Source organism: Gordionus sp. m RMFG-2023, chromosome 1 (genome assembly GCF_954871325.1).
Source record: "Gordionus sp. m RMFG-2023 chromosome 1, tfGorSpeb1-WG-v2, whole genome shotgun sequence".
NCBI lineage: Eukaryota > Metazoa > Nematomorpha > Gordioida > Chordodea > Parachordodidae > Gordionus > Gordionus sp. m RMFG-2023.
Window position 1 is genome coordinate 57,819,586 of NC_088775.1, and position 24,203 is coordinate 57,843,788.

The 24,203-nt window shown below is 23.7% G+C and overlaps 2 protein-coding genes and 2 long non-coding RNA genes across 4 annotated transcripts; 1 reads left to right on the forward strand and 3 right to left on the reverse strand.

The window, feature by feature from the left end:
- The first annotated feature begins 414 nt into the window (after window positions 1–414).
- LOC135931056 (uncharacterized) lies at window positions 415–1,202 on the forward strand. The gene is made up of 3 exons (XR_010572921.1): window positions 415–432; window positions 804–917; window positions 960–1,202. It is a non-coding gene; the product is annotated as an uncharacterized LOC135931056 (long non-coding RNA).
- A 3,270-nt stretch (window positions 1,203–4,472) lies between these two features.
- LOC135922874 (uncharacterized) lies at window positions 4,473–4,845 on the reverse strand. The gene is made up of 3 exons (XR_010571062.1): window positions 4,722–4,845; window positions 4,586–4,675; window positions 4,473–4,544 (listed from the first exon to the last, which is right to left on the reverse strand). It is a non-coding gene; the product is annotated as an uncharacterized LOC135922874 (long non-coding RNA).
- Window positions 4,846–6,867: 2,022 nt separating this feature from the next.
- On the reverse strand, window positions 6,868–8,628 carry LOC135931581 (uncharacterized). Its single transcript, XM_065468808.1, has 4 exons — window positions 8,373–8,628; window positions 7,781–8,328; window positions 7,571–7,725; window positions 6,868–7,472 (listed from the first exon to the last, which is right to left on the reverse strand). The coding sequence occupies exons 2-4, from the start codon at window positions 7,837–7,839 to the stop codon at window positions 6,946–6,948; spliced, it is 741 nt and encodes a 246-aa protein (XP_065324880.1). The 5' UTR covers window positions 7,840–8,328; window positions 8,373–8,628; the 3' UTR covers window positions 6,868–6,945.
- A 39-nt stretch (window positions 8,629–8,667) lies between these two features.
- On the reverse strand, window positions 8,668–10,612 carry LOC135931580 (uncharacterized). The gene is made up of 8 exons (XM_065468806.1): window positions 10,548–10,612; window positions 10,294–10,492; window positions 9,937–10,032; window positions 9,802–9,876; window positions 9,637–9,705; window positions 9,472–9,540; window positions 8,959–9,412; window positions 8,668–8,916 (listed from the first exon to the last, which is right to left on the reverse strand). The coding sequence occupies exons 1-8, from the start codon at window positions 10,610–10,612 to the stop codon at window positions 8,675–8,677; spliced, it is 1,269 nt and encodes a 422-aa protein (XP_065324878.1). The 3' UTR covers window positions 8,668–8,674.
- Between the last annotated feature and the right edge of the window lie 13,591 nt (window positions 10,613–24,203).

Here is a 24,203-nt window from a genome sequence, read left to right on the forward strand (position 1 = left end):
ATTAAAAATTAGCTCTCCATTTTTTTTTATAATTAATTAAAGTCAAATATGATCGAATTAAACCCTACTGGAAATTGTGAAATAGATACTATTGCAGGTAAAAAATATATTTTTTTAAGCCAAATATTTATTTATGGTATTAGTCCCTCCTATGATCGAATCAAGCCCTACTGGAAATTATGAGATAGATACAACTCTTGCAGGTAAAAAATATTATTTATTATTATTACATACCTTTTGAAGTAAATGTTAGATATTCGTCATTCTTCACTTTAAAAGAATGGCTAAATAAATACGAAATTTCTAATGCGACAAATTATTCAATACACCGTTCTAAAAAATCGAAGGACCCAATACTTAAGTCTACAATAATGTACGAACGACTTTATTACCAATGTTATGAGGGCAAGATCAGACCATCCAAATCAAAAGGTTTTAATTTTTATTAACCCTTCAATACATACACCAGTGAAAAAAATGACGTTATTAGTACTCCGGTGGGGTTTAATAGACCCCAATTTCAAATGTATATATCTCCAGTTATATTCATTATTTTGATTTAATATTTGAATATAAGATAGAACTAACCTTAAACTTGTTATGATTTCAGGTTTTTGTTGGTTATTATTATCAATATTTTTATTATGATGGAATGTTGATAGCATTATGACATTTTTTCTTTTTTTTGGAACATGATAATAATGTTATGTTTTCCTGAAATGCATTTTAGCTAATTTTAATTTGCCTAAATAATACTTAACGGAGTATAAAAGGGTTAAAGTATATATTAAAATTTTTTAAAGGAAAAAGACAAAGATTGTCTGTCAAGAAAAATTGTTTATCCAGAATTTCTTTTGCCAAAGATGGACCATATCTAAAATGTATCAGTATACATGATATACATAATCATGATAGAGGTTTTATTATTTTTAAATGTATATAACATAATTTATTTATAGATCTATCTTTGTTCATGGCATCTTGCCGGCAAAGACAATTGGATGGTGATCAAAAGTCAATAATTCACCAAGCTCTTAAATATGATGGAAATCTTACATTGATACATCAAGAAATGAAAAGAAAGAATTTAAATATAACCAAAAGGGATTTATATAATCTAAAACATCAATATATGAAAAATCCATGTAGTGTTAATGATCTGGAAGATCTGATTAAAACTATAAAATTAGACATAACCAATATTGTGGAATTATTTGAAGAAAATGGCATATTTAAAGCCTTATATTATCAAACTAAAAAAATGCAAGATCATTATTTGCGATATCCAGAGGTGGTGTTAATTGATGCAACATATAATTTAAATTCCTACCACTTGCCAGTTTTCACTTTGGGTGTAATAGATGGTGAAGAGAATACCAGAATAGTTGCAATCTGGTTAGTTTTATCAGATAGCTCCACCACAGTTAAAAATATGTGCCAGATTTTTAAAAATTATAATAATGTTTTCCTAAAAACTCTTACAATTATATCTGATAAAAATTTTACAGAAAGAGCAATCTATCAAGATGAATTTCCCAATGCTAAATTGGAAATTTGTATTTTTCATGTTCTACAAATATTCAAAAGACAGTTAACAACAATAAAATATAATTTAACAATAATTCAAGTCAAAAAAATGCATGTCCTATTTAGACGTTTAATTTATGCAGAAACCCCTGGCATATATTGGAAATATTATTATTATTTAAAAAATTCAAAATATCAAAAGGTATTTTTATACTTTGATACAAATTGGCATGGAATTCGTGAGGAATTCTGCTTGGCATGGAGAAATAAATCAGTAAATTTTGATAATTTTACAAATAATAGAATTGAAGGGACAAATCGTGCCCTAAAACGAATTATTAAAAGGAATTCTTCCTTACATATTTTTTATAAAAATTTAAATGAATATTTAAATTGTTTGGAGGACAAGAATAAAGATATAATCCTTACAAATAGTAGACTTAATTATACAAGTCTGCCACCATCTTCCCCACAATTTTTATTCTCCAAATTATTGACTCTAAAAGCTTATAAAAGAGTCAACCTTGAAATAAAATATTCTTTTAATATAACTTATGAAGATTTCAATGTTAGTGAAAATTTATGTAATTGTGGTTTCCAGCAAAGGTATCTTTTACCTTGTAAACATATTTTCAGATACAGGGAAGATAACAATATCTCCCTCTATGATGATTCCTTATGTGCTTTAAGGTGGTGGAAGGAATACAATTTATACCCATATTTAAGTGAAAATAGTATAAATTATGAAGAAAGGGATGATAATATTGATATAGAAATTATTTCAAAAAATACTAAAAATAAATGTGAATCAACAGATATAGAAATATATAAAATGACACAAGAATATTTTCAAAATAATATTGGCAACTTTATTAAGGAGCTACCAAATGACCTGATGATTATATGCTTTCAGGAATTAAAAGAAACATGTGAAAAGGTATGTAACCTAGAATATCTTAAAAGCAAAAAAAGAATAAATACATTGGAAAACAAAGAGAATATTAATAGTTTACCATCATCTTCGAATTCCTTAGAATTAGTTAAAAATTTAAAAATGCCTGAAAAAATAAATAGAAAAAAATGCAGTACACTATTTTTAACAAAAAAAAAGTTTTAAATAAAGAAATAGATAATGAAATCGATCTTTCTATAATGCAGGATATCACGAATCAAGAAAATCTACAATTATCCAAAGAGAATCTAGAACTACCCAAAGAAAATCTACAATTATCCAAAAAGAATATAGAACTACCCATACAGGATCAATTACAATTACCTAAAACCTTGTCATTTCACAAATTGCATTCAAAATTATTATAATTGTATCTATTTTTATTATAATATATTTAAATAGTGTAATCATATTTAAAATACAAATGTTATGAAAAAGAAATAAATATTCAGTTTATTGTAAAAAGAATTAAGATATAATCTATTTATCTAAGTTTTGAGTTGTTTTTTTGGTCATCATGGAATTCTTCTGCTATTATCTATTTTTAGTGTAGACTAAATATATATTGTGAAAATTAGATTAAACATGAAAAATTTAATTAATTAGGAAAAAAACATATTTATAATTTATAGTATAATAAAAATATTTGCTTATGAAGAGTCTCAATTTATCCAGATTATTGTAATGCCTATAGTATAAAAAGAATTAAGATATAATCTATTTTGTTTTTTTGGTCATTTTCATGGAATTATTCTGCAGTTATCTATTTTTAGTGTAGACTAAATATATATATTGTGAAAATTAGATTAAACATGAAAAATTTAATTAATTAGGAAAAAAACATATTTATAATTTATAGCTTAATAAAAATATTTGCTTATGAAGAGTCTTAATTTATCCAGTTTATTGTAATGCCTATAGTATAAAAAGAATTAAGATAAGTTTTGAGTTGTTTTTTTGGTCATTTTCATGGAATTCTTCTGCTGTTATCTATTATTCAAAATAAAAAAAAAATTATTTTAAAAAATGAAAATTTTACTTTTATATAATTTAATACCATAAATAAATATTTGGCATAAAAAAATATATTTTTTACCTGCAATAGTATCTATTTCACAATTTCCATTTTTAATAAAATAATTTTTATTTATGAAAAAAAATATATTTATTTATAAATAAAAAAAAAATTATTTTGAAATAAATAAATATTGTTAATGGTAAAAAAAAACAACATGCGTTCTTTAAAAAATGAAAATTTTACTTTTTTTATAAATTTTTAAATGCAACAATAGTTGCAAGTAACAATAGCCCTTTTATAATGCATTGAATGAATGAATCGCCAATCTATAGTTATATATATCATTGTTACAACGTTTACCTATTAATAAACTGATAAAAATGATTAAAATTTATTATTTATTAGATAATAAAGAAAGAAGAGCTACTGATTTTGAACTCCTTTAAATAATGGAAATAGAAGCAACTGATAAATATGATTACAATTTATTATTTATTAGATAATTATAACTTATAAATAAAATTAATTGATAATTTGGTCAGAATATTATATTTTATTATACATCTATATTATAATTATACATAAGTTTTAAACAAATAAATATTTATTTATAATTATTAAATTATATTGAGTAATTAGATTTTGAATATTCTTTTCTTTTGTTATATATTATCCATCATGATACAAGCACAAATTCCCTTTTGAAGTTGGAATATATTGTATATCTAAAAATTACAGTGTCAAAATATAAATTATTTATAATCAGATTATGTAAATATAATAATCAGATTATGTAAATGTAATAATCAGATTATGTAAATGTAATAATCAGATTATGTAAATGTAATAATATAATTTATTTACTTAAATTTTCTTTGTTGGAATTATGTAAGTCTAATAAAATTCCTGCATTGTTAATGTCTTCCAGGTCTAATTATATTAAAATATAATTTAAAAAAAATATTTGTAATCTACTTGTAAAAGTAGTTTGATTATTAGTGTGGTTAAATGCAAAACTTTGTATTTGGGCCACATTTGTTAATATATCTAAAAAAATGTTTATTAATTTATACAATTATTTTTATTACTTGAAATTGGAGGGTAAAAGTTATCTCTAGTAATTGGTTGTAATATTTGGGGCTGTATATGTTGTGGTTGTATTTGTTGAATTGTATTAGCTTGTTTATTCAAAAATAATTATTTTATTTGTTACTTATTGATTACTAGATGAGCTACTGGGTTGGCTAATATTCTGATCTATATTACACTGAGAATCTTTATCTAAATTAATGTATGTAATCTAGATAAGTTTAGTATTAAATATACCTTCAGCTGTTAGATGATTTTGTGTCACTCTAAAAAAATATTTTTTTAAAAATCAAATTAAATATATCATACTTTGTAATGATTCATTTCTTCTTTTAAAAAATAGTCTTAAATTATCAGCTACAGTATTAAGCATAATGTTTTTAAATGATTTTAATTTACCGCGATTAAATAGACCAATCAGAGAAAAATGGACAAAATTTACGATCAAATGACTTTACGATCAAAGTTAGGCAAATCCAATTCTCATATTTAAATGTAGAACAGCCATATAATTTTATTCTTTCCCCGAAAAAAACGTAATTAATTATATTCAAATAAATGTCTATATATTCATCATAAATTTGTCTGCATAGTATATGTTAAAATATAGTTTTTTTCAAATTATAATGTTAGAATAGAATCTGGCCATATTATTACTAATTAAATATTATATTTCATTAAAGGATATTTGTAGCTTATTAAATTTTATTGTCATTTAAATTCCAAATTTTTGAAAATTATATTTTAAAATAAAACTTTATTATTCATATTTTTTGTATCATGTCTATCTAAATAAATATATGGAAGGAGAAAATTGATAAAAGAAATGTAGAATCTAAAAATAATCATTATTTTATTCAAATAATCAATTTCAATTTTTTAACTTAAAACAATCGATTAATTAATTATTAGACTTTTATATGTCTTGGTCAATCATAGGTTTTAATTAAATAGGTTAATAAATTAAGCCGGCAACCGACAGATGTTCAATCCTAAGTATGATCCGAATAAAAATGATAAAATCTGCCTCTTTCAAAAAATATAGAGCTTACAATTTAAATAAATATGTTATAGTAACCAATGACATATAATAATACCTAGACTGACGATTCATTCATTAAAATGCATTTTTAAGCGTCGTTAAAAGCAAATCAGCTGGACCCGCCATTTTGGTAACAGATATCATTATTAAAATTTTAAACGAGAGCCTAATTTATTACTATATCTGAAATTTTTCCTATGATACTTAACAAAGAATTTAAATCCACATCCATCTGCATTAATGGTACCATCAAGGATCCTATCCCACAAATATTCCAAAGCTATTCTTCCAAGAAGATATATATTTAGCAGACCAAATTCAAATAATTTAAAATTATATGACTAAATTATTAAAATTTATATTTTAAACATTTTTTTATACATAGAATATAAAGTATCTAATAAAGTTCCCTTACTTATCATTTGTTTTTCTTAAGACACAATATAATTGTTTTTAGTTTCTATTCTATTCTTAAAATATCTAATAAGGTAGATATATTTAAATCATTGCTTAAATTTATGTTTATCTTAATATGAGACTTTACTTGCCCTTTTAATATTTCGAATCATACAAGGTAATAAACTGAATCATCAGGATTTTTATTATAAATATTCATATTGTTTGGCTTAAACATCTAAACATAAGTTAATTTTTAAAGAATTCTAGCTAAAAATTTACATTATGATATTAATAAAAAAGTAATATATAACTTAGAAATCCAGAATATTAGGCATCCTCTCCAATATTTTTCTTAAATAATAAATGTAAAGTTCTCTCAATTTTAAAGTTGTGATCCTGAATCTTAAAAATAGAGGTATTTCTTTTTTTTTAAATATAAAGTTAATGTTTAATCTTCAGATTCTCAATAATATATATATTATAAAAAATATGTTATATTATTAAAGAAATACAATATGAATTTAATATTTTAATCAGTTGTGCTAATTGGATCATATTGATTTAATAGATTAGGATAAATTATGTATTGCAAATAAAAAATTATTTTTCCTTATATTATATTATCCAGTTTATTTTATCAATAAAAAAAATATAGATTAAATAAATTAAAACATTTCTAAGACTTCAGATAAATTTAGCTTAATCTTACCTATTTATTTTTTGAAGAATTTCATAACTTAATATTATGAGATTATTAATCTTATGATGAAAATCAATAATTGTTTATTATAAATTAATAAATAGAAATAATATTCATGAATTACAAAAAGGATTTATAGATATTATTTATATTTAAATATATATAGTTACAATATATATCTAATATCATTTAAATTAAAAAAGATTATATAGATATATTTATTGTCCTTTAAATAGAATGGTTTTGGTCAGCTTCTGACGAATGTTGGTATTTTCATTTTTATTTTGTTTATCTGCAAAATGATAAAATCTTATGTTTATGTAACGTTCAACTATTAATCTAATTAATTTTTGATAATGGCTAGATGTTTCTTCTTGATCTAGCATGTGATCAACCAGATTATCAAAAATATTTGTTTCTATCACTTTTGAAATCACAAAAGATACTATTCGTTTAAATATACAAGGCCTATTAATTTGATTATTATGTTCAAATGTACGGAAACCACTTCCAGCATATTGGCATAATCTAGATACATCTCTGGAAGGAATTATTAATCCCTGATTGTTTTTAATTTTAATTAAATTATAGCTCTCTTGATCTTTACAATTTTTAACAATCATTGCAGAAATACATATATAACACTTTACCTTATTTTCGGATATAAGTTTACGTGTTATATATCCTGATATATAAGTTGCGATGTTATCAACGAATGGCGATAATTTTTGGATATCTGGAACATCTATAAAAGAAAAATCTATAGCTTGTATATTGTCATATTATCATTATCTTGATAATCTCCACAAAAAAGATTTGTATTATCGAGTGGAATACAATTACCTGTGCATAAGGCTCCCATCTTTGCTATCATAACGCCTCTTATAACTGATCGTAATTGATAGGCAGAAGGGTTATTATTAAAACCTCCTCTGCTACGTAAACAGCTAAAGAAGAGCTCTAGTTGATCTTGAGATGTTTTGTAGGTTAAAAGATATCTAAAATATGAAAAGCAATAAATATACAAAATATATATAATGCTAAATAAAATACTTGAGTTTGGGGTTAGGTCCTAATAATAATTCCCTCCCAATTCCCAAAATGCTTTTCATTGACAAGATTAAGCCTATAATGCAGACTTTTTTTTTGATCTATAAGCGTATTTTCCACTTTCAAACTTTAAGAATTTTAAAGTTGTAATGCACATCTCAAAAAAATTTTCATAATAAGAAAGTGAATTTGTAGTTAGTGGTTTTTTAAACCCTTTAGCAACTATGTTCCGTGTATTTAAAAAGTCAAACATTCTATAAAAATATTATTTAAAATATTAATATATTTTAATACTGATCAATCATTTTAATAAAGTCAACTGTGCTCTCACAATTTTCAAACCCATCAATCTTTAGCTCTTGTGCCAAAAGAATACCTTTTGCCACTGAGCTAAACTTGTACAGCAAGTTTAACCTTTAAAAAATATAAGTAAATACTTTCATTTTTTGTTTGTGATAGTCAATATGAGATTTATTAATTTTATTAGCAGCACGAAGTCCTTCTTTATCTTGTAAATTGTGAAGATTAGCTATATATTTCTAATTTATTATCTATTAATTTATAAAAATATATATTTTAATAGTAATTTAATTACTGATCCATTATTATAAATTAAAATTTTTTTATCACCGAGAAGATTTCTCAACAACTTAATCATGTGGCATACGTCCAACATAATGTAGACTTTTTCATCAAAATTTAATGGGTGAGTAAAATAGGGTATACATAGATCAGGATCTATAGATGCACCAAGTAGTTGGTACATTTTTATATTAGCCGCCAAACCATCACATACTATAACTTTACAGGAAGTGCCTGTATCATGTAATAAATGAATAGCATTAGTGACTATATTAGCAAGCAAATCTCCAGTAGTATTTGATACTAAGAAGTATCCTATGGAATTTTCCATGTACCATTAAGACATGTTGCCATAAGAAAAAGAGCCTGTTTGGCTTTAGGAAGAGAATCAGATGGTTTGATTTCATTGCCCAAATCAACATATCCATGGTACTCCTTTTTGTCCCATTGTACAATATGACGAATGGACATTTCATTAAGGCTTAATGTGGTGAGTAATTTTACTTTTGAATCAGATTGAAATCTTTTAATTCTATCAAAAGAAGCATCGAGAAAACCTAAAATCAAATTATTAATATTTTAATTAATAAAATATAAACCTGGCCTTATTTTAATTTGTTGGCTCCAGGTTCTCAATGTAGATTCTGATGGTAGGCAAAATTGATCCCTTAAGTATTTATATGCTTTTGGAGAATAAAAATGAACAGTGGAGGCAAACTGTTTCATTTCTTGGGAAAATTTTATTCTCCATGGATTTTTTATGCCTCCACTGTGTAATTGGGTTTTGATAAAAGCTAAAGGGATGCCTGTAAAAAATTTTTCCAATTGATCCTCCCCTTCACCATATATTAAATTTTTATTCTTCAATTGTTTAATAATTGATTTTAAATCGATAATCTTCTTATTTCTTATAGTTTCCCTCTTATAAGAGGCGCTCATTTTTTTTCTTAATTTTAAAATATATTTATCTTGATATTTGATCTTTCTTGATAAGAATGATAAATTGGCTGTATATATATGATCATTGGCTATTGTTTGTGAAGCATATTTTCTCTTAATTAAAATATAGACAAATAAAAAATCTCACAAGGATTTTAATAAATAGGGCTTACATGACTAGCAGGTTTCTCCAAATCTACATCTTCAAGAATATTAATAGTGTCAATTGTTTTTGAATCATTCTTATAAAAATATGTTTTATAATATAAATATTGTAATAAATATTAAAATATAGACAAATAATAAATCTCACAAGAATTTTAATAAATAGGGCTTACATGACTAGCAGGTTTCTCCAAATCTACATCTTCAAGAATATTAATAGTGTCAATTGTTTTTGAAACATTCTTATATAAATATGTTTTATAATATAAATATTGTAATAAATATTAAAATATAGACAAATAATAAATCTCACAAGAATTTTAATAAATAGGGCTTACGTGACTAGCAGGTTTCTCCAAATCTACATCTTCAAGAATATTTAAAGTGTCACTTGTTTTTGGAAAATATTTTCTCTAAAAAAATATTTTTTTTAAATAAAAAGGTTATTATTTTTTGAAGTAATATTATTTAACCTTTCTGGTAAAGGTATAGTTATTTGCAGCATAGTTATGATCAATTTTTTTTATAGAGTTTGATATTGTAATAGTATTATTCAGATTATTTGTTATCTTTGAAGAATATTTCATAATAAATATATATATGAATATTTTATCATCTTTGGAAATAAGATATTATGTTTTTCGACATAAAGGGAACTCATTTAAAAAAATATTAACATTAGTGTAAAAAGTGATATTTTTTATTTAAAACTTAAAACACTCTTATAAGGAGATCAAAGTTTTCGAGTACTTAATCCTATATGTTTTACCTCCTAATGACTATGTCTCATGATGGGTTAGGAAAATAAAATATTTATATTATAATCATACATCCTGAAGAGGAATGGGTATTTTGAAAATGGTAGGTATAGATCCTTCCTTTAAACTTCGTAGCCCCGTAACAGATGGAATAAAACTATCAATGGTGAAATGATCACCACATATTTTGGAATATTTAGTGGGGTTGAAGTTTTTTCTATTGATTGCCTTTAACCATTTTGATAATAAGATATGATTCTTTAGAGGGAATCTGGAGATAAATTTAATATTCAAATATTCTTTATACATATAAATAATAAATCTACCTATGAAAAGATTTTCTATTATTACTAGATTTTGAATTGCAAGATATTGCACAACAAAAACTCATCTAATTCTTACATAAATGAAAAACAAACCATTATCAAATATCAATCATAAATTATTAATATACTTGGAAAATATGAGTGGCAAATATCTTCAAATATTGAAAAATCTTTTTAAAATAACATATTTACAAATAACATCAATCTTAATCATAAAATTAGGATAATATATATTTGTTTTTTTAATTCCAAAAAATTAGAAAATATATAGCAGCTTTTTACATGAGAATAATTACTTTATAGGTTACCAAAATGGCGTCCCCCAATTATAAATATAAATTTTTATATATTAATTTGTGCTGTAAAGTAATGTAAAAGAAGTAATGTAGTTACTAATGTCGTTACCTTGAATTTTATTCAAAAAACATCTATTTCAGAGGTGATTATTAGCAGTGAATATTATATATTTCAAATCTTACAATTATTATTTTGCTTATGAATTTTTTTTAAAATTTACAGATAAGAAATAATTATAATTTTATTAAATGATATATAGAAAAATAAGTTATATTATTCAAATAAAACAATTTTAGAAAGTTTATGTTCTCCAATTGAAGAGAGAAAATTAGGTAAGTCTCTTCCTCTTCTCTCTTCTAAAAAATCAATACATAAATTTTTCAAAATATTTTTTTTTGTATGGTAACTACGATTTTTTTGAGTGTATGTCCCAATACTCCATTGGCCGATTTTGCCCATGTCGACGGCTATTTCCATCCTCATCTTTTCAATTAGTTTCCATATCTTAGGTTTTTGTGGCTTATAATATGCTGAAAATTGTTCCACCCTTCACATACATTATTTATTCGATTTTCCCCAGAAATCATAACGTTGAATTAAAATCTATTCTATAAAATTTATCATGTTTTCTTTTTTTTTCCGGGTAATTATTTTCCTCTTACTATAGCGGCCCCACTATGGGGAGGGTGAGGGGTATTTTTACAGAATAAAAAAAAACATTTTATTTTCTATACACAAACAGACACCGTGGCATCCCCTTAGTTGTGATGATTTAATGAAACATATACCATTCATATAAAATTATTTTCTTTGCTAAAATAATTAAAATAAAACACTTGTAATTTATAAAAAAATTTAACTTAATTACAACTTGTAATTAAGTTAGTTAGATTACCGGGGATTATTAACTGTGAATAAAAAAAGTTTTGAAGATGGTTAAGTAACTATATATAAACTAATAATTATATAAGAGAATTTAACATAGTCTGGAAGAGAAAAAATAGTTAAATCAAACAAACTCTGCCAAAATCATCGCAATTTGAACAAATATTTGAATTGTTATTTAGAAAATAGGATTAATGTAGAAAAAATAATAAAGCCTACTAATTTATAATTAAATTTAATTGTAAAATAAGATTTAAAAGATTAGTAAATGAGATTTATTTTTTCTTAGTTTACCCAAGGTAGAGTAGAGCTGTGCAAATTCAATTTTATTTTGCCTGATTGCAATTTATTTTGAAACCCTATCTCAGTTTATACCTATTGATCTTTAGGCACTACTAGCACCTTTCTCCTTACTTTAGCTCTGAGATAAAAAGCATTTTAATTTTTATATAAAGTTAAATTTAATTAAACCATAATTAGATCCGATTAAAAAAATTTTTATCCCGAAGTTGACTTGCTTGCAGGGCTATGCTATTTAACAGTTATAAACAACTCCTGGTCTGGACCCCATGTCTGAACCTCTAATTTGTACTCAGAGCAGGCTTGAGCACAAATTTGATTCGTAAATTTGACGACCAAGCAAATTAACAACACTTGTGAATCATTTTTAAAATTTAGACGCAACACGGCTCGAATTTTCTATAAGAGCTTGGAAGGGAAAAGTTACTTCAAAATATTTTTTTTTATCGATTGATTAAATTTGAGGAGGCATCTTATAATACCTTAACTATTTCGTTTTTCTCTCCCTTTTCTCATTATATACTATGTGTCCGCTTTAGACTCCAAATATTGTTAAAAATATTTAAAAAATAAAATTTAATTGTACTATAAAATTATTAATTTTTTATTAGTGTTGACAATGAAAAGCCAAATAACGATGTACACTTTAAAACCATTTCAAAAATTACATTTTCTAAGTATAAGCTATTGTGGAATAAAATAAGGGAAATCTTCAAACTCTGCAGCCATTTTTAAGGGAAGCATGGGAAATAAATCTTTCTATAACTCCTAGAAATTAATAGATAGTCTTATTAAGGATAATTGCATATGACGATTCTTATGATAAATCTGAATTACAGAGGTTTTCAGATAAAGACAAGTTGTTCAACGCGCGTTCCTTTTTTAAGGTAACCTTAACGCGTTTTTTTCAGATGTCGCGTAATTGTAACGCGTTTCTTTTTTGTAGTAACGTTTACAGCACTAGAAATAATTACACACTTTTGTTTTAACATATTAATAAAAAATAATATTTTAATATGATATACTGTATTATATTAACTATTCAATTTTTAACTATCCACTTAAAGATCTTCCTAAATATATACACATTCCACTATCAATGTAAATTTATTATAGCTTAGAATCAGATGGGTTCAGAAATTACAAATTAATCTTTTACATCTGACAATTAACATAAGCCAGATTGTCTACATTCTGTTATTAACAAAAATAATATATATTAATTAATTTATTATCATAAATTATTTTATCGATGATTATATATTTAAATATATTCTTTCTATATTTTATTTAATTAAATATTATATATATTTAAATATTACTTTTTATATAATTTAATATTACTTTATATATATATATTTAAATATTACTTTAGATATATTTAAAAATTTTATATTTAATTAAATATTCATAAATATATATTTCATAAATTATAATATAAATATTTTAAAATTAATAAATTTAAATGTTAAAAATGTCTTGTTTGTATTCACCATCTTTCTTTTTTTTTGACGCTAAATCAGCTGTGGGAATATTTCGGCCCCGAACCTAAATTTTGCAATTATAATGAAGAGTGTATCAAGATCAATTGTAAATAATATATCTTTCTAATATCTTAATTTAATCAATTTTAGATAAAGTATATTAAAACATAGCCAATTGCTGGCCTACACAGTAATTGTATATTATTATTGAAAAATTTATATATATTTGATAGCATTATAACAACGATTAATTTATAAACTGGCATAAAAACTTGTGCCTATATGAAAAATTTATATATATTTGATAGCATTATAGCAACGATTAATTTATAAACTGGCATAAAAACTTGTGCCTATTGCAAACAAAATAATTGCCTAAATACACTGAAATATTCTTTATTTACATTGAATAATATATTATTTATTGTAATTAAGTTTATTTAAATCTTTGCTAACTTAAAAAATTTTAAAAAAATATTGCAAATTTTTCTATATGATAAATTTCAGTATTGCAAACAAAATGATTGCCTAAATACACTGAAATATTCTTTATTTACATTGAATAATATATTATTTATTGTAATTAAGTTTATTTAAATCTTTGCTAACTTAAAAAAATATTGCAAATTTTTTCTATATGATAAATTTCAGTATTGCAAACAAAATGATTGCCTAAATACACTGAAATATTCTTTATTTACATTGTATAATATATTATTTATTGTAATTAAGTTTATTTAAATCTTTGCTAACTTAAAAAAATATTGCAAATTTTTTCTATATGATAAATTTCAGTATTGCAAACAAAATGATTGCCTAAATTCACTAAAATATTCTTTATTTTAATTGAATACTATAAATTAAATTTTTGGATATGGACTTAGGCCATTTATTATATATATTATTTTTTTATTCATTTCAATAGTTGTTTTTGATACCAAAATTAGCCTTCGTTTCCCCAATCAAATGACGAAAGACAATAAAAATCAAGTATATAAATTTTGTTTAGTATATTTCTATTCATTTTAATAGAATTCGATGAGATACAGGATTATATCTTTTACCAAAAATATCCATCATCTATGTCTTACAATAAAAGCTTAAGACGCAATCTGCGAGTTCAGGCTTCGAGATATAAAATTTGTAATGGTAAAATGCATCACCATTCTTATAATGGTGAAGTCATTTTGGACATTGACCGAAAAATTCAACTTCTTCAAATGGTTCACAGTGGATGTGATACTAATGTGTCAGCAATATCTCTTGCTGCCCATTTTGGTATCACCAAGACTTACAGCAAATTGGCTGATAGGTAAAATATATAAAAAAAAAATATTATATGATCAATAATATATTTTTAGATATAATACACAATAATAAATTGTTTCACCATTTTTATAATAGTGAAACAATTTTAGATTGTAACAGAAGAGTTTAACTCCTTTAAAATGTTATAGTGGAGTGGATGTGATACTAATGAGGCAAAATCTTTAACTGACCATTTTGGTATCACCAAGACTCACAGCAATTTGACTGGTAGGTAAAATATTTTTGCATAATATATCTATTTATTATATCATGTATTATATTTTTAGCTTCTGGTGGCCAAATATGAAATTGGATGTTGTTAATTTTGTAAAATGTTGTGACATTTGCCAGCGTAGCAACACAAGATTTAACAAAACTAGTAATGAGTTGCATTCAATTCCTATTCCAACAAAGGTAGTAAAGTTGATTACATAACAAATCCTTAATTTGAAAATTTTTATAGTTTGCATTATAATTGTATCTAATTTTTGTTTATGTATTTTCAGAGTTGTTAAAGTATCTAGATATAAAAATGCGGTATCTGTATCTAGATAGATTTTTGAATAAAGTATCTATATCTAGATATTATTTTAGAGGTATCTGTATCTGTTTTTAGATACTTTTAAATATACATTTTGATATACTTCTATTTAACGCTTTTTTATATTATAAATAAAAATACTTGAATGTAAAATTTATTTTATTTGAGCATATAACTATATTAATATATATATTAAAAAATTATATATATATATATGTAAATTATTAAAACTTATATATAAAAAAGCATATATAAATATTAATTAAATATTCTGTCCGAGTTATCAATAACAAGCAAATTCTGATATTACAATCCATCTCAAGGAATTTGCCATTTTTAATTGCAATGGAATTGGTATTTATTTTATTCTATTATATTAATTATTATATTAATTTTTAAGATTAATATTGATGATGAAAATGATGACATTCTTCCATGGTATTTATAGACCATATTTTAATATAATATCTCAAAATAAAGAAAACAAATCTCTGTTAGTAAAATGTTTGCTATGCAAATTTTAGTTAGCATTACTTCAACTTGCAACATTGTAAAACATTTAAGGGTATAGATACTAAATAAATGTTTACATTTTAAATTTTAAGAGAAAACATCAAACACTCTTAATCCAAATAAAAAAGGGGAAGGAGAAAAAATCTATTAAAGAAAATATTGGACTAGGCTCATCGTCCATTGATTTTTTTTCCAAGAGACCTCAGACTTTAACCCAAACCACTTTAGATGGTTTAATAACTGATTTTATTATAGATAGCATTCGGCCATTTTCAATTGTTGAAAATCCTTCATTTATAAAAATGATCAAAACATTAGCTCCACAAAAAAATATAATTTGCCGACAGAAGTGGTTGTTACTGAAATCTAATAATTATTTATAATCATTTAATCATATATTATATTATTTTATTAATGATATATAATAATTATTTATTTTAATCATATATTATATTAATATCTAAAAATCATTATTTTAGTTATTTTGATAAATGTGATATCGAGTCAATAAATTTTTTAGATCATTTCATGAATTTTCACAATAGAATCCTAATTTAGGTTTATTCAAACCTTATCAAAGAGTATAATAAAAATGTATCTGTACATAGATACATTTTGAATTGTATCTGTATCGAGATAACTTTTTAGAAGCTGTATCTGTATCTAGATAAATTTTTAGACTATGTATCAAGTATTTTTTAACAACTCTGTGCATTTTATATTTTTCATTTGTAGCCTTATTAATGATCTGTCTATTAAAGCTTATATGTATGTGGCACTTGTTTTTATTAGTTATGTTGGTTTCATATATTGAACCATTTAAATTTTATTGAATTTTCCAGACCTTGGATGGGTCCTTATACAATAATTAGGATTCTTAAAAGTAAAATTTATCATTATTATTAAATTATTTTTAATATTTAGGCAATGTTGAGCTCATGAATGCTAGCGGTGCATTTTAAAAAGCAAAGCAAATATATGTAATATAAAACATTACTTTGCAAGAAAAGGTATACAATTGTCTTAATTACTTAGTAATATACATATTTTTTGGATGATAAAAACTCTGAGGTAGTGAGTTATAATGAGGAGTTAAATGCCCAAGAAAATCACTTGAACGGTATTATTTTTAAAACTCACATTAATTTTTAAATATTTAGCTTCAAAATTACTCAATACAATTATTGGAGAAGAGAATAAGAATTGTGAAGACCAAAAATATAATATTTATTATTATATGTATTTTTTAGATGATGCAGATTTTAAGAGGATAAAGATGTTAAATGATAAAACGAAGATAGTAGAGCTTTCTAGCCATCGAGAAAATAATAATATTTTTATAAATTGATATTAATTTGTTTTTTAAATTATTGGTTATGCCTCTTAATCCTAATATACCAGCTGTAATTGACAAAGTGGGCCTGTTTATTGAGAAAGGTATGAATATGTATTATTATTTAATTATGCATATTTTTTAGATAATGAATTAACAGTAGAGACTGTAATTTCCAAGAAAGATGATGCAAATCTTTTTCTTCCCACCAACAGAAATTAAAAAATTTATCATTCTGAACGCTTTCATTTTGCGATCAAGAAAAGATATCCAAAATATGATAATGGTGTGATGGGAGATGATTTTTCTACCGAGCGGATTATTGGTGATGGAAATTGTCTCTTCAGTTATATATATTTAAAATAAATTATTGTTAATCATTATTATAGATGTATAAGCAAAGAAGTTTGTGATGACGAATGCCACTACGATTTTCTACAGCAATGCATTCTCTTTATGAGAAGCAAGGATATTGTTGAGCAGATGGAGGGATTTTTGGGAGAACCCGTTGACAAGTATTTGGAGAGAACAGGCATGGCTCAAAATGCAACTTATGGAACAGAGGTGGAGATAGTTGCATTGGCAACTATGCTCCAAACAAATATAATTATCCATACTATTTATAAATGGGCATATTACACACCAGTTAAAAAATTAAGTTACATCAAAAAATTTAATTTGAATATCTATTTATTTAAGAAATTATCGCGAACATTTTGACCGCATAATAAATTTTAATTAATCTTATTTAATCGCAAATTAATCTTATTTATATCGTATATCTTATTTATATCGCATATCTTTATAACGCATATCTTATTTATATCGCATATCTTTATCACGCATGTCTTATTTATATCGCATATCTTTATAACTCATGCAGTGGCGTAGCTACGGGGGTGGTTTTCGGGTTTGGACCCCTCCCAGAGCAAATTTTTTTTTAGATTATACGTTTAAAGATTTAAAAGTTACTTTATATCAAATAAATACCATGAATATTTATATTTTTATGTTCGTGGAAGGATAATATATTGAGATAATCTACTAAATTATAATAATATATTGAGAAAATCTACTAAATTATAATAATATATTGAGATAATCTACTAAATTATAATAATATATTGAGATAATCTACTAAATTATAATAATATATTATTGATGCATTAACTATATTTATTATATAATATCGAAGATATTGTTATGATTTTTAAGATAAACCCGGCCGAAGGCCGGGCAAAAGAGCCGAAGGCCCGTAAAAGGGGGTCTGGGGGGCGAAGCCTCCCAGTCTTATATATGTATGGACCCCCTCTAAGGAAAATTCCTAGCTACGCCACTGAACTCATGTCTTATTTATATCGTATATCTTATTTATGCCGCATATCGTTATAATGCATGTCTTATTTATATCTTTTCTAATCTTTATATGTGCATAATATTTATATACAATATAAATTAAGTATTTAAAATATTTATAAAATGTAATTAACTTATATATTATTTTTAATCCTGTTTTATCTCACATCTCTATATTAAGCTTTGACATTTTCGAACTTAACCTTAAATTAATATATAAAATTTTAAGAGTTAATATTAAATACAAATTAAGCAAAATTTCCTTAAATATCAATATAAGAGTAGAAAATATAATACTTAATCTTTACACGTCAGTCATAAATGCCAGTATTACTAAAAATATTATATTTAATCTTTACACAGCAGTCATAAATGTCAGTATTACTAAAAATATTATATTTAATCTTTACGTCAGTCATAAATGTCAGTAATACTAAAAATATTTTTTTTAATCTTTACACGTCAGTCATAAATGTCAGTCTTATTAAAATATTATATTTAATCTTTACACGTGTAACGTGCTAGAATCACTCATGTATTAAAATCACTCTTTTTGGCTTATTTTAATGAGTAAATTTAATACTTATTCTTCTATTATAATGTAATTACATACCTGAGTAAGTTTTTACCAGTGTATTTTTAATAATGATATATCTAAAAAAATATTTTATAATTTAATTTCATATTTTTTCTAACTTGTCAATCAAAAAACATAAATTTTCTATAAAATTAAAATATTCAAATTAGAATCAACATTTATTTCAGAAATGACAATTGATAATGAAGATAGTAAATTAAATATTTGAATTTTATATAACTTTTTTAGATTATGAAGAAATTAAAAACTTCATATTATAATTATACAAAAAATCCCCAAATTTACTATGGGCAATGATAAATAATATCACCATACACACAATGGAGAAGTATTATGAACACTACTAGAAGAAAAGAACTTTTTAAATCAGTTCACAATGGTTGTGATAATAATATTGAAACAATTTCACTTGCTGGCCATTTTGGTATTAACAAGACCCATAAAAAATTGGCTGATAAGTAAAATGTCTTCATTGTCATAATTAATATTATATTTTAGCTTCTGGTGGCCAAATATGATAGATGATGTAGTCAAATCTATTAATTCTTGTGAACTTGTCAAAGGTGTAATACAAGATTTGATAAAAGTCTTAAATGTCAAATAAGTGAATAATTTTTATAATAGTGTCAATATCACCATATTTATTATATTTAATCTTTACACGTAGTCAAAAATATCAATTTCCTTAACTAAGTGAGTAATTTTTATAAGGATTAAAACATATCAGTATAAAATGTCAATATCATTAAATAAGTGAGTAATTTTTGTAAGGAGTAAAATATGTCAGTCAAAAATGTCAGTATCATTAAATAAGTGAGTAATTTTATAAGGAGTAAAACATGAAAGTCAAAACTGTCAATATCATTAAATAAGTGAGGGAGTAAAACATGTCAGTCAAAAATGTCAATATCACTAAATTTATTATATTTAATTTTTACAAGTCAGTCAAAATGGTCAATATCACTAAATTTATTATATTTAATTCTTACAAATCAGTCAAAAATGTCAATATCACTAAAAAAATATTATTAAATTTATGCACGTCAATCGTAAATGTCAATATAATAAAAAAAATGAGTAATTTTTATACGGAGTAAAAATAGTACGTTGCACCAGCTCGGAATTTTTTAAAATTATATTCGACCTGGTATATACAATAATTCACTTATTTGGTATTTCATCATATTTTTCGCGAGTATTATCATTTAATAGGCAAGCATATTAGCTAATCTTAAACGGTTCGGTTTGAGCCGATTTTTAAAAACGGCTAACTCAATATTTTCGCCAGAAAAATATTGACTAAGCCTCGAAATTTTGATACTATATGTCTAGAATTTTCAGGCTTGCATAATATTTTTATGGATAAAAAACTGAGTTAGCCGTTTTAAAAATCGACTCAAAACGAGCCGTTTAACAACACTAAAAAAAATTTTTTATATTCTAAACAGATATTTGGTATATTACAAATTGATACTATAAAAAATTTGTGTAAATAATAATTTGAGAATATACTATATTAATTGTATTTATAAAAAAATAAAACTGATATTTTAATTAATAAAAAATATAACATATATTATATAATAATGTATTTAATCCATTGTGTATTTATTCCATGGCAGGAAAACTATAATTATATTATGTCAGTGGCATCTCTGGGGGGGGGGCAGGCGCTCGAGCCCCCTGGAAAATTTGAATAGCCCCCTGTAGCAAAATAAAAAATTTTTAAATGGAATCTTAACCTCTTGAACTAAAAATAAATTTTTCTGATTGCCCCCTGAGAGATTTCTTTTATAATTCTATAAGTAAAACATAGATTTAATTTTATTATTTAAAAATTAATAAGACTATTTAAATACTTATTAAATGAATACTATTTTAAATATTAGATTAAATTAATACATATTAATTATATTTTCACTATGTCAGCTAGCAATCAAATTTTGTGTTAAAAATAGAATATCAATATCACTCACTAAATATTAATTTAGTAATAACAGTTGAATCTTAATTGACTATTGAATTTAACTAATAAATGCTTTTGATAATAAATATAGTAACAATTTTCTTTCAAGTATTTAACGCCATCTATTGAGTTATAAATAATTTTAAAATTTACATTTTATTATTCATCCTACAATAGATGTATTAAATTTGACTTCTTTTCTTTTTTACGTTAGGAAAGGTATTTTTTTCTTTTTCAAAAAACAGTTTTGAGTTAAATTATTAATACTATATTTTTGATATTTTTACAAACTACTATTATTTTAAGATATAATATACCAACTAGAGGTAATGAGACAATATATACAATCTTAATTGTTTCATCAAATCATTCTGGTCCTTATTTTATAGTTCCAAAATGTTTCATTTCTAATATGGCATCCTTGTCGTCAGAGTTGGGCAGTACCGCGAATACTTGTATCTAAGATACAAGATCCTTTTGTATCTTGTACTCAGTATCTTATTGACATTTTTAATAAGATACTAGTATCTGTATCTAAGATCCTTTATTTTGAAAAGTATCTTGTATCTTTTTCATTTTCTTTAAAAAGATACAGATACAGATTCTTTTTAATTTTCATGTTTAAAACATTTACATATCACACAATGTAACTTTATTTTCATCGTGAAATCTAGTATTATTTTCTTTATTTTTTCCTCCTATATTTTAAATATATTGATAACCAAAATTAGTTGGAAATTTTACAAATCACAAAGATAGATAGATTAAAAATAACAACACCAAAACTAAATAAGTAAAGGTTATATTTTATATGTAATATTTTTTAATTTGTAGAATGTTTAACATTTATATTAGTGAAGATGAAATTATGGAGATAGGTTCTCCTGAATCAAACCCGAATCTTAAAATTCTAGATGGAAAATTTTTTAAAGTAATTCATGTGAAAAGGACAACAAGCTGAATGTCAAAATTGCACAAGTAAAAAAGTTATTAAAGATTGAACAAACTCCTCTACAAACTTTGTAAACATATTAAAGTATAATATATACATTTTTATTTTATAATTATTAACATAATAATACCTATACTTAAGTCCCTCTTAGATATTTGTTATTAAAATTTTTATAGAAGATAGTTGATTATCAAATTAAAATCATTTTGGATATATATATTTTAGGGGTGTACTGATACCACTTTTTAGAGGTCGATCCGATCCGATATTCCCGATATTAAATTGCTATCGGCCGATTACCGATCCGATATCATATCTAATTTAGTATTCTGTAAAGATAACAATGGTTTTAATTTTTAATATACTATTTATTAGTACAACATCTATAATTTAACTATACCATAAATTATGTCATTTAAATATATTATAATGATAGTTATAGTTTATATTCATCTCAATTGCAATTCTAAAAGTATAAAAAATATTTTTATTGTTAAATTACTTTTATATAATAAGTAATAACATTAATCTATATACTTATTAAGCAATAAACATTTATATTATGAAATTTGAAATAAATATTTAAAATAATATTTAACATTAATATAGCGAAGATTTCTTTTTAGAAATACCAATATTTCCAATTTATCAGAGGTCAGCTTGCAGCGATAGCAACTGTCAATATCACCAGCTTCACTAAAAACAGATTCTAAAGTGATTATCGCACACTTTTATAAACAGAATGCGCAAAAAAATAACAATATGGTAAAATGTTTATTAATTAATTATTATTATTAAAAAAATATACATAAAAATGGATTTCGATTTTATTTATAAAAATAAATGATTTTAGATAAAACTATTTTTTTAAATTTTATAACATTTTATTTTTGTTAAAGAAGCCTCGGATCAAATTTTATAATATTGACCGATAATTGATATTTTAAAATGGGTAAATTATTGGCCCGATCCGATTCGATAAAAAAAATTGGCACATCCCTAATATATTTTATATTCAATTATTTTAGCAAGTTCTTAAATATTTAAGCTACAATTGATATATAATATTAGACATTTAAAAGGCTCTTAATAAAATTATTATAATAAGGTAGAATTTAACTTTATTAGTTATTTTTATTTATTACTGATATATACAGTATTTATTTAGTCAATTTAAAATGCATTAAAGAAAATTGTTATGTATTTAATAATTATAATATAATGTTGTACATAATTTTTTGCAAGAAATAAAAAAAAAATTGAAAAGAGATTTAAATGATATTTATATATATGATATTACAAACGCAAGAATTAATAAGTTATATTAGAAAATAAATTTAAAAAATACATAAATATCACAAACAAGTAATGATAAATACTTATTAAGGATCATGAAAAAAATAAAACTGGTATTTTTTTTAAGAGATGCCATTTAGCCATATACTCCGAATATAAGCTATATTTCAACACAGAAAATAACCTGCAAATTCTAATAAATCATTTGATTTAATTTTTTTTCTTATTTGCACATTTTTAATTACCATTAAATATACTACTCTCCCTTCCCTGTTTAAGCTATTAATGGGTAAAAATTAATATTAAAATCCCTGGTTATTATAATTAATTCATCAATAAATATTTTATTAATTATTGCAAATATTCATTCTTATATGTGTATGCTATGTTCTTCACAAATAAATAATAAAAACTGTATTCTATAAACTATTCTAATTTAATTGGTAATGATAATTTAAAAGTATCTTGTATTTAAGATACTCTAATTTAGTAAAAGATACAAGTATCTTTTATCTTGTATCTTTTTGATATTTTGAAAAAGATACTAGTATCTGTATCTAAGATTCATTTTTTTATAAAGAATCTGTATCTAGATTCTTTTTCCGGAGGACCTGCCCAACTCTGCTTGCCGTGTAAATAGGTTGGTATAACTTTCCGTATAACCACTAAATCGCCATGTTCAAAATCGCCAAATCGTCCAATAACATCCTCAAAACATCCCCAAAAAGTGCTTCAAAAAATGGCCGCTAAAATTTAAAAAATAACCAAAGTTGTTTAGAAAGGATTATTTTATTTATAATATTTAACAGAAACCTTTTTGCCTCAAT

Coding starts and splice junctions, on each gene's coding strand:
- LOC135931580 (XM_065468806.1), bottom strand. CDS start 10,612: ATGAGTTTTTGTTGTGCAATATCTTGCAATTCAAAATCTAGTAATAAT. Junction 9,706..9,801: donor TGGAGAAACCTGCTAGTCAC/GTAAGCCCTATT, acceptor TATTTATATAAG/AATGTTTCAAAAACAATTGA. Junction 9,541..9,636: donor TGGAGAAACCTGCTAGTCAT/GTAAGCCCTATT, acceptor TATTTTTATAAG/AATGATTCAAAAACAATTGA.
- LOC135931581 (XM_065468808.1), bottom strand. CDS start 7,839: ATGAAAAGCATTTTGGGAATTGGGAGGGAATTATTATTAGGACCTAAC. Junction 7,726..7,780: donor GGACCTAACCCCAAACTCAA/GTATTTTATTTA, acceptor TTCATATTTTAG/ATATCTTTTAACCTACAAAA. Junction 7,473..7,570: donor GATGGGAGCCTTATGCACAG/GTAATTGTATTC, acceptor TTTCTTTTATAG/ATGTTCCAGATATCCAAAAA.